Source organism: Calonectris borealis, chromosome 2, assembly GCF_964195595.1.
Source record: "Calonectris borealis chromosome 2, bCalBor7.hap1.2, whole genome shotgun sequence".
Classification (NCBI taxonomy): Eukaryota; Metazoa; Chordata; class Aves; order Procellariiformes; family Procellariidae; genus Calonectris; species Calonectris borealis.
Genome location: NC_134313.1, coordinates 165096547 through 165113212, shown reverse-complemented (window position 1 = coordinate 165113212; position 16666 = coordinate 165096547). Strand labels below are relative to the sequence as shown.

The following is a 16666-nucleotide window of genomic DNA, read 5'->3' as shown; positions in this document are numbered from 1 at the left end:
TTTTAATCCCCTATTCATCTCTATGATACTTTGGACTCTCCTTTATATCTCTTGATTTTGTTGTGTTGGGCAGGATTAAGCTCAAGTCTTTCTGCATGTGAGTGAGGCATTTATACTGCCGTGATAGTCAATAAGGGTACAATTCATTTGTTTTCAATCTGGTAACCTTATTAATGAAAAGCAAATAAATTCTCTTCTTTGCCCTTCTCCTGTGCAGAAATGTGATGCTGGTAGCTATTCTGAAGCCAGCACTGTGGATCCAGTTATTCTTCTGGAGATGTTTTCCCAGCCTGAAAAGTCACACCTACCTAAGGACTGTTTTGCAGAAAGTAAGAATCTTTTATGTATAGTGGTGACACCAAATGAACCAGTATTCAAAGATACCTGTTTGGAACATTTCCAAATGGGCAGAAACTGTTTGCCTGAGACACTTGTTTATGAACATAAAACCTCAAATAAGTATACACAGCCAGCACAGAACTGAAGCAGGGTTGGGCTGCCTGAACATAGGCATTTAGTACCAAATGAGATGCCTGAGAGTATGCAAGACAACTGCATGAAGCTGGCAGAACTGACACAGAAGCTGTAGAATATCCGAAGAGGCCTGAAGAGGTTCAAAACACCTCTGTTTAGGTAGCAAAATGCCATCTTTGGAGTGTGATTCAGTCTTATATTGAGGCATCAGACTGTAGGTATCTGTATATGAGCAAAGGCTCTCAAAGCACTTCTGAAGGGGCAGCTGGAGGTCGATTAGGATATGTATGTTCGCACCTGGTACCTTAAATGGCACTTCAACTGAATTTGTCTGAGCTCCCAGTACAGAGGATGAATATCCCGTCAATACAGCTAATAGAATCCAGAGGACTGTACAGCTCATCCCAATGTGGCCACCTCCTTTTGATTGCCTGAACGGCTCCTTAGACTCCATTGACTCTTATGGTTCAATGCTACTGCCTTTACAGATTAATGAAGTGTGTTTCTGGTGCAAAACAATGAACAGAGAATCTAATTGTAACGTCTCTGCAGTGCAATTAAGTGAAACAATCAGTAAAAATAATAATTTACTAAACCACTAGTAAGGTAATATCTTTTTTCAAAACAAAAAGAATAAATGCAGAAAATAAAATACACAAGTTTTTTAGATAGAATTAATGGCTTTTTTTGTGCCCACAAGCCCTTCTGTAGAAGGGGCTTCTGGGCACAAAAGCTTCTCTGCTTTTTCCATGTATGAGTTGCTTTATTAAAAGAGATTATTTTGGCCTACAAATTTTGTCTTTTCTTTAGCTTTAGATTGTTTCAGCCACAGCATCACCCCATAGGTAAAACAGCACATTCTTTGTATAGTCTGTAGAAGCTCATTTTAAGATGTCATACACTTTTTAGATTCCATGTCTCTACATTTTCCGTGGAACCAATATGCTGTTCTTTCTCTTTTCAGGTTGTGTTGAATGTTTCCCGTGTTGTGTAGTGGATATCACTAAGTTTCCAGGCAGAACTTGGTGGAAATTTAGAAAAACCTGCTACAGAATTGTTAAACATAGCTGGTTTGAAAATTTTATAATTTTTATGATAATATTGAGCAGCGGAGCACTGGTAAATTTAATTTAATTTCTCAAATTTTGAATTGATGGTTGTCAGTAAAGGAAAAGAATCCCATTATTATGTTTAATTTATTTCTTCTACTCTCACATTCCTTTCCCCAGGGATAGACAAGAATATAATAAACGTATCCCTTAGAAGTTATAAGGCTCTCCCCCACTTGGATAAGATATTTAAATATATGGAATCATAGTCGTCTTCATAGTTCTTTATGGAACATAATTCTTCATGGAACGTAGTTCTTCACACACTTGTGTGCTTAATTAGGAGGCTAAACCAAGGTTTGAAATTACTTAGGAAATCTTAAAAAAATAAAAATACTTCTAAATTTGTAAAGCAGAGTAACTGCTCAGTAAAAATTTAGATTTAAAATCATCCAAACATTAAGATGATCAGAATCTAAAAATGCAGATGGCTGTAAACTGGTAGGTGACTTAATGTTTCATTGCTACTCTGGTTATATCCATTTCTACTGAAGTGTAACAGAAGTTTTATTTGATTTGAAAACATACTCACTAAGTCTACTGAAAGTAATTTGTTAAATAAAACATTATATAGTGCAGAAGGAATATAACCAACTAGTGTGAAAGTGATCTATATGGTAGATGTCAGAATTTTCCAGATAAAATCTATTTTGTGTGCATTAAATTTAGGTTGTCCACTGAACCGTAGTTTGAACTGTCTGCTTTAAAATTTCCATGGCAAAATCTCCAAGGGAACTCCCTGGGGTTCCCATGAGGGCTCCTCTGTACTCATGTGGAACCAAACTGAAGTGAGGATTAATGTGCTGTAGGATCTGGCTAAGTTGAACACAAAACTACTTGGTATCCAGATGCAAAATAACAAAACAATAACGATTTCTTTTCATCAACGATGTATTGTGGTGTTGGGAACTTTCACATTTCTAAGATACTGTTGTCCTCTTGCAAAAAGGCACTTGTCCATTTTCTGTTTGTTTATAAAGTTGTTTGCTGATATGGAATTTCCTGAACCAGCTAGAATGAAGGGTTACCATACCATCAGGCATGTCCGTGGCTTGAAAGTAAGTTAAATGAGATGGTGATCATAGGAAGAATGCATAGAAAAGTATGTGGTGAGTGCTCAGTGCTCAGAGCAAAGGAAGAGTGAGTAGTTAGAAGTTTGAAAGAGCATCCCTGCTAATGAATGAGTGATTTGACTAGTAGATGGAAGTCAAGGTAGTCAAGGTTAAACAGTGAAAAAGACAACACTAACTTTCAAACTTGCTCAGAAAAAAGATAGGAAATGGTAAATAGGTTTATGTACATGAATGCTGGGAGTTCTCAATTACCCATAGTCAAATTACTAGTCCTGTGGACACAGTGACAGCTCCGCTCTGTAGACATTTCTCCTAATTGTAGCACAATTGAATGACCACTGCTTCAAAGACCACTTAGCTCCAGAAGCAGTACTACTGTTTTCTTACACTGCAGAGCAGGAGTGCATAAGTTTTACCAGATTGTTGTAACTATACATAAGAGCATCTCTGCCCCATGTTTTTTCAGTGGGAATATAAAACGGAAACACAGCAATGATTTTACATGAGTTTATTGTTTCAGGTCTCACTTGATCTAAATACCTGCTTGTGCTCCTGCTCACCCTTATCGGTGGCCTTTTAGACTGAGTTTAGCATGTCATAAATACATGGGAGCAAATCAGGTCTGCTACAATACCTAAATAATCATCTTCTGCCAAAGCACTGGAGACACATAGCAGAGGCACTCAGGTGTTTCTGCAAGAAACATTTAATGGTTTAATGTGACTGGTGATAACTTGTAACTGTAAAGGCCCCCTGTAGCTGAGCTAATCCTTGCAAAACCATTGAGGTGTCTTTGCTACCATGCTCCCCTGAACCAAAGGTCTGTGGACCATCTGGGTCGGTCTCCCATGTAACACAGCCTGATATTTCCTTAGAGGGTGTTAATGAGCTTAATAACAAATAATAGCAGAATAAGAGATTTCATAGTCAGGTAAGGAGCTGTTAAGTGAAGATCTGATGTAGATTGAAACTGAATATGGATTAAAGTTTTGACACCCTCTGTTTGGTTCCTGACGTTTGTCACAGACTACAGCCATGTGACTTTGGGCAAATGAATTGATCTCTCTACGCTTCATTTGCTCTTCTATAAAACAAAGATGTTGTGTTCCGACATTCCAAGGATGTGAGATGGTGTATTCCTCTTGAGAGGACAGACGCTTAAACTTCTCATTTCAACTTTTTCACTCGTTGAAATAAGACAGAAAGCAGCTGCAGAGACAGTGTCAGAGGAGGGGACACAGATTTGAATGAGGATAAGAGAAAGGGAAGTTGTTAAATGCCCTGATGTGCTCTAGAGACACGTTGAGCTCTTGAGACAGAGTGTGGAAGAGAAGGAGACCAGAGGAGATTGAGTAATTTATATTTAGGAATTATGGGGTGTGGGAAAGGATGTGGTACAGGGTGGCTTCTGATATATCTACATAAGTAAGAAAAGGTTTAAGTAAAAGTAATGACAGACATGGATTTGTAAGGGGGAAATAGTGGTGGTGAAAATGGATGGATAGATCATTAGAAATGTTGGCAGCAAAAGAGAAATGAAGTGGAGGTGGAGCTATAAGGTGGGGAGAAATGGATGAAAGGAAGAATAAAGACATAGCCAGAGTCTTGCTAAGGAAATAATGCAAGGTGTTAAAAGGAATTGGGAATAGATCGGCAATATCAAAAACTTAAAATAAATTAGCAAGGGGCAAATACATTAAACATAAGCGAACAATAATGTAAACTACAGCAATCAATAAAACATTTTCCTAAACCCTTACTGACATCAAAGTAATGTCAAGGTTTAGGTGAAAAAATGTGAAACTTCACAAATGAACAGTTGCAGATAAGGTGTTTGTCATATTTTTTCATATCTGTATTACAACTGTGCAGGCTGACTAAAGATGACTCCTTTGGAAGGTCTAGGTCTGAAAGACAGTGGTTAATGTGTTTAATTCAAGCTTCATTATGAAGAATTTTAGACCAACACCTTTGAAATTATCCACTACCCTGGGAAGCCAAGATTTTTGATAGCCACAGTTGACCCTCATCAGATATTTTTGGAAAAAGTGTTAAGCGTGAACAACTGAAAGTATGTGATTTTTCAACCAACCTGAAAATGAGATTGTACTCATTTTACAATTTAGGTTTTTACTTCTAAGCATAAAACTAAGTGGTGGTTGCCCATAATTTAATATGAAATGGTTATAATAAGCCAAACTGTGTATTCTTGTGCAATTTAAAATAATTTTCCATAAAACTACTGAACTGTTTAAAAACTAAATTCTGAAATTCCAGGCATTTGAAGATATTCACCTGCAGGAGAGGAAAAAAGTGAAAATGCTCCTGGATTATGCTGATGAAATATTTACCTACATCTTTTTTATGGAAATGCTTCTGAAATGGGTAGCTTGTGGTTTGCACAGTTACTTCACAAATGCCTGGTGTTGTCTTGACTTCATCATCGTGTGTGTAAGTATTACATTAAATTGTCTTACATTTTGAATTTTGATATTTTCTATATAGAGAACCACGTGTAAAATCTGACCATGAATAAACACAAGTGTCAAAGTTTCCAAAAGCTGAAAAAAATTGCAATCAAAAGAGACTTTAGGACAAATTTAAATGGAAATTGTAAGTAATAATCAGAAGTAGCTTAAGAAAATTTTATTAGGCATCACTGTCATTGAGGACCATGTTGGTTATAAAAACCTTTCTGAGTGTAGAGAGGGAGTGCAATTAGCGATCAGAAATAAAACTAAAATAAATTATTTAAGATGACAGGAAAATGCGAAGCTGCTGAAACAGAAAAAAGTAGAGTTGCTTCCTTAAAGGAGAAGAAATTTAGATGGTAAAGGGAGTTGAAAAGTATTGTTTGAAAAATCATTTTCCAGAGAGTTAAAGACGTAGGAAAATGTATTTTGCTTTGCAACCAAAGAAATCCTAGCAGTCCTTTATATAGCTATAAAAAGAAATGCTGAAATCATCAATAGTGTGATGGAGGAAGTGCAGTGTTCAATATATACATATTTATTCTGAATTCAGACAAAGTTAAATAATAAAATCTTGCCATATAAAAATGAAATATTTTTGCTTATCAACAATACACTGGGAAGATACTGAAGTTAAATATTTTAAAATAAGGGCATCTAAACAGCTGACTTCTAGTAATGTCAAAGTAGCGGTTTGATAGCCTCTGACTAGTTAGCATTGAAAGTTGTGAACTAGTAGGAAATTTCAACAGAAAAATCTAATATTATGACTATGTACAAAGAACATATAGCATGACTTTAACAATTACAGTTCTGTGATATTAATAGCAATGCTGTCCAAAACAGAGGAAAAGCATGAAAATATTAAATGGCTAGACAATGAGACAACAAATTAAAATAGGAAGGAAGAGGCAAATCATGAACAGTTAAAAAAAACCCCCTCATTTTTCAGTTCATTTTCTCTCTTATGAAAATTTAAAAGGAAGACTGGATATCCTTTTAAAAATAATTTTTGTTTCCACATCACCATCTTAAGTTATGATAAGGAATTACTGTATACACTTCTGGGAATAACTATGCAGAAAATGGGAATATTTTATTTGAATAATCCTTTCTGGTCTTGTAGTGTATGAAATTACCATAGTTACCAATTTGATTGTTATACTACTATTCAAAAAAATTATATGAACTGTTTTTGGAAAAAAAAAAAAGAAGAAAAGAAAAGAGAAAAAAGTGTTTCAAATTAGAATGAAAGAATTCTGTTGTTTTTAAAATGCTAGGAAAGAATGAAGTAAAATTATATTATGATAACTTTGAATGTGTATTTTCTTCATTCGACTTATTGGTCAAAGGTACTGTAACATTCAGCCTATGATTGTCTACTGATACAAATAAAATAAATTTTTGTATACCATTTAATAATCTCAGTTTCAATACAATGAACGCAGCTGTCATTTGTTTCCTGGGGACTAAATACTGTTTCCAAAGACATATCGCCTTGTTCCTCTGGGAGTGGCCTGAAATCTCTCAGGACTCTTAGAGCATTGAGGCCTCTACGAGCTTTGTCAAGATTTGAAGGGATAAAGGTAAGGATATTGGGGGGGTGCATATTTTGCAATAGCTGCATTTGAAGTTTTTGTGAAAATTACAACTTTAATCTCTGTTTTGGGACTTGATGGCATTAAGATGGTTCAGGTTGCCTACTTACATCTTATGGTTGTTATTTTGAAATAATACCTAATACTTTCACAGAAATTTATAAATACAAATGAAATAAGGAAATTGAATTATAATGTGCTACCAGAAGGAATGATTATGTATAGTAATGTGAACACTGGAACATTTTTCCATGTTTCCAGTTTCAGTGCAATTTGCAGAACAAACTGAACAAGACTTTTTTTAGACTTGTACTTTTCTGAAACCCATTATTTGGTTTATCTTAGACACGGAAAAATTTCATCCAGTGTATTTGGCAAATTCTTCTGAAAAAAATAGGAACCATTTTTAATTATTTGTCAATAGAAAAGAAGCTATATATGTAGTTATTACAGAAAATAAACTGTAATGTGAGGAAGAAACCTGTACTGTGAAAGTTGTAGTTTATCAATCTTCATGGTATAAGAAATGTAGTGGCTACAGAGTCCTTTCTTAATTTTCTCATTGCCTGAGGCAAGAAATTGGGACCTGAAAAAATGGATTCATTAATTCATTGCTTCAGTGGAAACTATTCACTTTTTGTAACTCCTTTTCATAATTCCCCTTCTTTAAACTGCTGTGCTTATATCAACTCATCTTGACAGTTATCTAGACAGGCTCACGTGCCACATTTCAGATTCTCCAGGGTGGATCTGAAAGATAACAATCCTTTCAAACTTAAATAAGGTGGGATTTTCTTAATAGGAGAGGGGATTCTTCTAACTTAATTTTAAAAGCTGCTTTGAGCAAATGTTGTGGTTTAACCCAGCAGGCAGCTAAACACCACACAGCTGTTCACTCACTCCCCACTCTCAGTGCGATGGGGGAGAGAATTGGGGGGAAAAAACCCACAAAGGTAAGGTAAAATTCATGGGTTGAGATAAAGACAGTTTAATAAGATAGAAAAGGAAGGGAAAATAATAGTAAGAAGAAGAAGAAGAAGAAGAAGAAGAAGAAGAAGAATATATAATATATATAAGAATATATATATAAAAGAATATATATATTTTATATATATAACAATATGCTAAATAAGTGATGCACAATGCAATTGCTCACCACCCACTGACCGATGCCCAGCCAGTTCCCGAGCAGTGGCCCCCCCAGACAGCTTTCCCCTAGTTTATATACTGAACATGACGTCATATGGTATGGAATATCCCTTTGGCCAGTTTAGGTCAGCTGCCCTGGCTGTGCCCCCTCCCAGGTTCTTGTGCATCTCCAGCCTTCTCAGTCGGCAGAGCATGAGAAGCTGAGAAGTCCTTGATTTAGCGTAAGCACTGCTTAGCAACAGCTAAAACATCAGTGTGTTATCAACATTATTCTCATACCAAATCCAAAACACAGCACTATACCAGCTACTAGGAAGAAAATTAACTCTATCCCAAGCAAAACCAGGACAGCGAACTATCTGGAATCTTTAAAGTCAATGGGAAGAAGTAAAAAATTGTATCATGCAAATCATCTGAGCTGTGTTAGATCACTGAATGTGATGAGACACTAACTTCAGGCCCCGGGATGAATATAGAGCAAATCATCCTGGAAGCCATGAAGGACAAGAAGGAATCAGTTAGAAACAGCCAGAGTGAATTTAGGAAGGGCAATTTTTGCCTCTCAAACCTGATTGTCTTCTATGATGAGATGCCTGAGGGAGGGAAGAGCCATCTGTGGTCTCAGATGTTGGTTATATCTGGTGTGGATAGATGAACTATAAGCTAGGCAGAAAATTGGCTGAACTGCCGGGTTCCATGTGCAGAGGTCATCAGGATGAAGTTCAACTTGCAGCTGGTTACTAGTGGCTCAGAGGTCAGTCCTGGGACCAATACTGCTTAATGACTTAATTAACAACCTGAAGAATGTGGTAGAAATTGTCCTCAGGAAGTTCACAGATGATACCAAATCGGGGGTGAGCATTTAATACACTGGGGGCAAGGCTGCTCTGCAATGAGAGCTTGACAGAGTGGAGATATGGGCTGCAGAAACCTCAGGAAGTTCAGCAAAAGCAAATGCAAAGTCTGAGCCAGAATAACCACGCGTAACTGTGGCACACTGAGAAGTGAGCAGCTTTGCAGGAAAGGACCTGGGGTGGACAACATGTTAAATGTAAGTCAGCAGAGCAACAAAGAAGTTGTCAGTACTTAAAGGGGGCTTATAAGAAAGATGGTGACAAACTTTCTAGCAGGGCCTGTTGTGACAGGACGAGGGGGGATGGTTTTAAACTAAAAGAGGGTAGATTTAGACTAGATATAAGGAAGAAATTTTTTGCAATGAGGGTGGTGAAACAGTGGAACAGGTTGTCCAGAGAGGTGGTAGATGCTCCATCCCTGGAAACATTCAAGGTCAGGTTGGACGGGGCTCTGAGCAATCTGATCTAGTTGAAGATGTCCCTGCTCATGGCAGGGGGAATTGGACTAGGTGACCTTTAAACTATTCTATGATTCTATGATTCTAAGATCTACCACATATTGGGCTGTTTTAGCACGAGTCTGGCCAGCATGTTGAGGCAATTCACTCATTGTTTTTGGTACCCGTGAGACTGAATTGGGAGTATTGTGTCTAGTTTGGGGCTCCCCAGTGTAAGAAAGATAGTAACATACTGGAGAGCGTCCAGCAAAGTGTCACCAAGATGGTCAGGGACTGGAGAGGAGAGGCTGCGAGAACGGAGCTTGTTCTGTCTGGAGAAGAGAAGGTTAAAGGGAGGATCTGATTGGGACCTAATTAGATAAGAGATCTAATTGTTGCCTTTAGCTATTTAATGGAAATGGAACTGATGTTTTCTGCTAGGCCCACAGTGAGAAAATGAGAGGGAACGAGTTGGCTGTGAGGAATATTCCAATTAGCTACCTTGGAAAAAAGATGACAGTGTGGGTGGATAGCATTGCAATAGATTGTCCAGAAAGGTTGTTGAATCTCCACCCTTTTCAAAATTCAGAACTTGACTGGGCAAGATGCCGAGCAACTTGGTCTATGTTGGAACAGCTGATCTTCAGAGGTCCCTTCCAACATGCTTCATTCCATGAGTTTCTAGTATACGGATATTATCCAAGGCCAGGATAAAAGGCTCAGAATTCTCTCATAATGATAGCAATGAAACATTTCCAGAGAGATTTTCACTATGCCCCATGACAGAGTGGTGAAAAATGGTGAAAAGAAATAGATAATAGTCCTCAAATTCCCACGGGCACCAAGCCTGGTCCTGCCTGTCAACATCAATGTGCTGGATTCGCGAATACGAATCCTTATCACTGCTTGTGTCAGGTCCCTTGACGTCACCAGCACAGACACCAGAAGCTGGAATCCCATTTTCACTGGTACCATATCTGGAAGAGGCTTACTGCTCATTATGGGTTTGCACTCACCTTGTCCTCAAGCAAGCCTAAATGAAGGAAGAGTGCTGACCCAAACAACTCAGTCTTCTGGAAACCAAACTTCTCTACTTTATGTACTGTGTGCAGTCAGTTGCCAGTGGTTATTAGGTGAGGTTCATTTTGTTATGGAGAGCAAGCTGTTCCCTTACAAAACCCCTCCCAGATGAAAGAGAAGGTTATTTATGATATTGTAGTAAATGCAGATCATACAGCCCATTCCCCTATACCTGATTTTTAGATCCCATAGCTACTACAGACTCATAATCTTATTTTGTGTGTTCCTTTTACCCAAGGATAATTCTGGTTGCCATCTGTTTTTCTTCCTTCCTCAAAAAGGCAAGATAGATACCACAGAAGTACATGTTAAGGCAAGCTTGAAGTTGGGCTGAAGGCTGGCTTTAGATTTGTCATCTACTAGTTTTCATATGGGTGAGAATCTGCAATAGATACAGAAGAAGAAAAAATAAGTGGTTTTCTGGGAAGGTGTTCTATTGAATGTGAATAATTCATTCTTTTCATTCCTTTTATTTTTTTAAGGTTGTTGTGAATGCACTCTTGGGAGCTATCCCCTCAATCTTGAACGTTTTGCTCGTCTGTGTTGTCTTCTGGCTCCTATTTAACATTGCAGGAGTAAAATTACTTGGAAAAAAATTTTGGAAATGCACACTCAAGAAAGGAAATATCAGTCTAATTGATAACAAATATAATTGTACTTTCTATAATGGAACATGGACAAATAATGCTGTGAACTTTGATAATGTTGGGATGGGATACTTGGCTCTTCTCCAAGTGGTAAGTTCTATAAAAACATGCTCAGTTTTGTTTTCTTCAAGAAAATATGTTGAGCAGCCCATGGGACATCACTACTCTTCTGTTTATCTCACTGAAATTTGGGATTTTTTTAGCTTCCATAAATATTTTTCGTATCTATAAGCTGCTCAGTTCCTCCTAAAGAACACATTAGCATATGCAACCTTGTGTTAAAATCAAGCACTGTGTTTCATGGCTTTTCAATTTTGTTTTAATTTTCGTTAACATATTAAACCTGAAATAGTCTGCATGTTGCCGGATTTAAAGTCATTCTCATTTTCTTTAGTAAAAGTTAGTTCAGAGTGGATGAGAAAGAAAAAGCACAATGCAGTTTATTTATATTTCTATATTTTCTTTTATTATATAAGTGATGAAGTATTGGGATGCTAATTTATTGATCTCCCTAATACCACAAAAAAGGAGAGAAAGGCATTTTTAAGTATGGCTGATACCCCTGTATCTTTTCTAGATGAAGTTCTTTGCCCTGTATCCTCCGAAGTGTTCTATGATTCTGCAGAGTTGCTAGGAATTGCAGGAAGGAATCGTTTGCTGTTTTCTTAGAAATGGTTTTTATCCTTTTAGGATATATTTGCTAGTTAAGCTGAAACTTTTCCTGCTTTTTCAAAAAGCAGAGAATTTACAAAAATTTCAATTTAACAAGAGTTAACATTAAAACACATTTCACGAGATTCATGGCAATTTTTTTCTCTTTTCAGGAAATAATATTTTTTGTTCTCTTTACTAAACTCCAGTGAATCATACTTGCAAGCAGATCTTTGGAAGTGATGCACATTTTTTATAGCACACTGCTCACTTTTCCACAACTCTTAACACATTTATATTAGCTCTATCTAATTTTTTTATTTATTTTTATGTTAGTGATAAAAACCTTAATAATGCATTTTTTTCAGGCAACTTTTAAAGGTTGGATGGATATTATGTATGCAGCAGTGGATTCACGTGAGGTACGTCACTAAAATGAAATTTTAGTTTTTTTCCCTTTCCTTCTTTCCTTTTCTACCCATAGAATTCATTTTTCAGCTTTGTTTGCAATATCAAGTCAGAAATACAAGTGGGTGAATGCTTCAAACTACACAGGGAAACAATAATCCGTGGAGTACCAAATATCTGGAACTTAGACAAAAGAAAACTGGTCAAAACACCACACAAAAACCTGCTATATCGAGAATGCAGAGGGCCAGATGTTGCAAGTTTTGGACAAGTCTGTTTTGGGAACAGAGTTCAGAAAGTCTTGGAGGGACTGTGCCTCTGAAGCAAATTTCCATCTTTTTAAAATGTGTACAGTAGCATTAAAATGACATGCACGTTTAGCAGTTATTTCTGGAAGTTTTCTTCCCTATATTTGACATCCTTAGTAATTCTTCCCCATTCCTATGGATTGTTTCTCACTCTCTCACTAGTACAGTATGTTTTAACTTTTCTATGTTTAATTTGATTTACATTTTCCTTATTCATTCAAGCGCTGTACTCTTGAATATAGTGAAATAGCTGCTAATTAAAAAGATCATTCCTTGGAGAGCTGATCATAGTGAGCTGGCTTTTTAAAACTGCTTCTTGTCTGGGATAGCATTCAAGAGGATGACGGTTCACCATTATGTTTAGTCTGAGTTTTTCTAATCTATGTATTCACAGTATCAATTCTGATTGGAACTGTTTAGCTATTACTTAAGAATTTGCTAGAGCTGGATTTGGGTATATGTCTTTGTTTGTAATTATCTTTACAAACAGTAACAAGACTGAACAAGACAGCTGTTCTACTTATACATCTAAATAAAGGTTTAAATGTGTAGAAATAATTTATTCCTTCTGACAATACAAAGATTTGTTATTATAAATTGGAAATGATAAAGCTGTGATTATTTGATTTTTACCAATATTATTTTTATGATTTGATTTTTTTAACAGATAGATGACCAGCCAAAGTTTGAAGCGTTCTTAGCCATTTATATGTATTTTGTGGTTTTCATTATTTTTGGATCTTTCTTCATGCTGAATCTTTTCATTGGAGTGGTTATCAGCAATTTTAACCAACAAAGGAAAAAGATAAGTACTACATGAGCTAATTCAGCATCTCCTGTGATCCAATTTGATTAAGTGAATGCTAGTTTGACGTCTAGATGTCTAACATTTTCAGATAACTATTTGACTGGAGAAATTTAAAACAATATTTAGATACCAAGTTTTGAAAATAGGAGTCCCCTTTTCCTCAAAGCTTTTAGTAATTTACCTGTAAATTCTATTTTCATGCCAAGTCCTTATTTTGTTCTAAGTAGGAGGATGAGGAGGAAGAAGTGGGTAGTTTTAGAAAAGAGAAGCCAAAAAAAAGTTGTATAGACTTTGCTACAGAGAGTGGAATTATTTTCTTATGCTTTGAAGATTTACTTTGGAGAACAGAATAACCCTTTTTGCTGAGAGTAAACACCTAACAAATGTGGTAAGGATAATCAAGAAACACTACTGCTCATGGGAGGAGTAACCACTGCTTTCCTGGTAGAGAAACTTGAAAAGATCTTGTTAATCAGAACTTCTTCTAAAACTAGTTGCATTTAAAAATTCCTGTTGTCAATAATTCATTTACTGGGGTTTTTAAAAATTTCTGCATTGAGATCCAAGCCGTGGCCCCAGGAAGAGGCCGTCTAGAAATTTAAAGGCTTCTTAAAGCCCATTAAGCACTGACTGCTTCCATTTTTCTCCTCATAATTGTTAGATTCCCTGTTCTTTTTATTCAGTAAGAAATGGAAGGCAAAATCTTAGAATGGAAAATGGAACAACCAAAGAAAAGCAACAGTCAACTGGTTGACTGGTATACTTCAACTTCTTTGTGCAAAGCTTATTTGTCAGTTGAGTTCTCTCCCTGATTAATTAGGGGCTTAAAGTATCCAGAATATCAAGGCAAGCTGAGTCAATTAATCCACTTGGAAGTCTTAAAACAAATAAGCACCTTGCTCATTAAAAAAATACCACAAAAGGAGACCCCAGCAGGAGGTTTACAATTTTGAGGTTTACAATTTCAAGCTTCACGTTTGGAAGACAGAATCTCTACAGGAGCCATCTGTTATTTCCATAGGCTGACTTATAAGTGTATACACCAAAGAATTACTGCCCTTGGTAGAGATAGATAGCCATAAGACCCACAAGAAATTCTTCTGCTCTCTGCATTTGAACAGAGAAAGGATATGTAGGGGTTGAGGAACAACAGTCCGACTTCACTATAATAATTTCCTTTTATAACAAAGTCCCAGTTATAAGAATCCCAACAGACAGAAACAATGCTGACTAAGTAGCTTATGAGCCTGAACACTTAAAGCTGATGTGAACTTAACACTTTTTTCTTTTCTCAGTACATGCTATAAGTGTGCATTTTTTTCTTTTTCGCTTCTTTGCTGCTGCTTGGGGATTTTCATTGCGATTCCATATAATGAAGTTAAACTGAATTTTCAGAGGTCTTGCTAGAGTGGTTCAAAGTGCAGATGCCCTACTGAACATCGTTAACATTTGTTTTACAAAATACTAATCATTCAATGCTTTTATGATGAGTGGCTTCTGAATACTCAGTTCAAAGTTATTGCTAAGTTATACAGGTGGCATAGATGGTAATAAGATGAGTACCAGAAATTCATTATCAGGAACCCCCCATAGAACTTGATCCCAAAGTGCTTATTCATAATTCTCCATTTACTTGCTAGCCCAGCAATATACTTCTGTTCCTGCCTTTCCCAAAAATGTGAAGTATATTACTTTTTGATGAGTCTCATGATTTTTAAAATATGAAATAGATTTGTAAAACTTCAGAAAGGCTCTCACAGTTGACAAAACTGACTCGGGAACACTGCCTAGACTAGACTTTCATGATCAAACCCTGATCAGCTTTTTGCAGTACATCTTTTCAAAGAACAAGGGGAAAGGAAGAAAAGGTGAAGACACATTTTGTCTCTGTGCTCTCTTAGATCCTACCCATGACAGCTGTAACTTACGTTTTTTTTACATAAACTTGCTGGTGTTTATTTAGTTGACTGCTTAAACTTCAGCTGAACAACAGTATTCTTTCCCTTTACTTAGGTGGAAAAGATCTATTTTTGACTGAGGAACAGAAAAAGTACTATAATGCTCTAAAAAAACTTGGATCCAAGAAACCTCAAAAACCTATCCCAAGACCATTGGTGAGACCATCTTAAGTAGAATATGATAGAAGATATAAAGACGGTGACCATATTTAAACTCAGTAGCCAGGCATCTGGAAATAAACGTCACGTTAGAGCCCATCATCTTCCTCATTCAATATAGTATTTACATTTTATTCTCTTTTTCTTAATTCTATCTATTGCAGTCTTTCTTTGTGGGTTTTAATTTAAGGAAATTTACAGCCTATTTATCACCTATTCAAATGTACAATCTATTTATAGAGGTTCATATTAAGTATTTCTATTCATAACATGATCTTGGTTTCTTAAGTTGCATGATATTGCTTCTGCAACTAGATTGGATTATTGCAGGTGAGAATGAATAGTGAGTAGTACATGCCCCATGGCTGTCATTTACTTTTAAATAATCTTATGCTTTAGTTCTTATAGTTTCTTAAATTAATTCCAGGCCTGGCTTCACATAGTAACTATTCAGAGTTTTTCTTGCTTATGACATTTTAATTAGAATTGCTTATCCTAAAATGTCTGCTCTAATAAGCATTTCAATCAAAAGAGCAATCACAATATACTCTGAATGTTTTCCTGCTGTATAATTTTTTTCCTAAGGAAATGTGGTTGCATGATACCTGAAAATACTTAGCCAAGTACTGAGTGTTTTCTTTGAAGGTCTAAAGAAATCACCTAAAAACGCTTCTAGAAGCTTATTGTTAAATTTATGTTCTCTTAAATTCTCTTTCTAAGCATAAATTACTGATTAATATTTGAATGTAGCCTGGGTCTTAGAAGTAGCATTAAGCAGTTTTTCTCGTTCCCTCCACAGAATGTGTTCCAAGGATTACTGTTTGATCTAGTATCACACAAAGCATTTGACATTACTGTTGTGACTTTCATCTGTCTAAATATGGTCGTTATGATGGCAGAAAATAGCCAGAACAACGTCAAGGATGTTCTTAATAAAATCAACTTTTTTTTTGTGGCAGTATTTACTGGGGAATGTGTCATAAAAATACTTGCCCTAAGACATTACTTCTTCACCAGTGGCTGGAACATATTTGATTTAGCTGTTGTGATCCTTTCACTAGTTAGTAAGTATCAATTGTTATTAGATCAGGTAATGTGTCTTACCGATACTAAGCCAAATTTCAATATGAAGTAACCACTACGTATATCTGATAAACAATTTCCAGATCCATTGTACTTTTTCAAACCATATGCTAAGTGATTCCTTCTAAAAGGATATCTTTTTGTTTTCCCTTAGATTTTTTGCAGAGTAATAAAAGGTAAATGGATAGTTTTCAATTTTTTTTTAAAGTATGAGTTTTATTGAGTAATTAACAGAATAGGAATTTAATGCAGTAACATCTTTTCTAAGTTATTGTGCTTAAACTGTTGTCTTAATGTTTTTATGCTTTCGATTTACATGTAATCACATTAACTATTGTTTTCATAGTAAAAGTGAATTCAGGTTAAAAATACTTTTATATTTGTATTATATTTACATTT

General features: G+C 36.0%; 1 protein-coding gene across 1 annotated transcript in view; it reads left to right on the top strand.

The window, feature by feature from the left end:
* LOC142079653 (sodium channel protein type 5 subunit alpha-like) overlaps positions 1–16666 on the top strand; it is a 45809-nt gene that overhangs the window by 26009 nt on the left and 3134 nt on the right. The window contains exons 16-24 of the mRNA XM_075144253.1: positions 218–329; positions 1439–1593; positions 4934–5126; positions 6616–6713; positions 10728–10982; positions 11912–11965; positions 12927–13068; positions 15081–15181; positions 15984–16248. Of these exons, the coding sequence (XP_075000354.1) occupies positions 218–329; positions 1439–1593; positions 4934–5126; positions 6616–6713; positions 10728–10982; positions 11912–11965; positions 12927–13068; positions 15081–15181; positions 15984–16248 (1375 nt within the window). The remainder of the gene's footprint in view (positions 1–217; positions 330–1438; positions 1594–4933; positions 5127–6615; positions 6714–10727; positions 10983–11911; positions 11966–12926; positions 13069–15080; positions 15182–15983; positions 16249–16666) is intronic.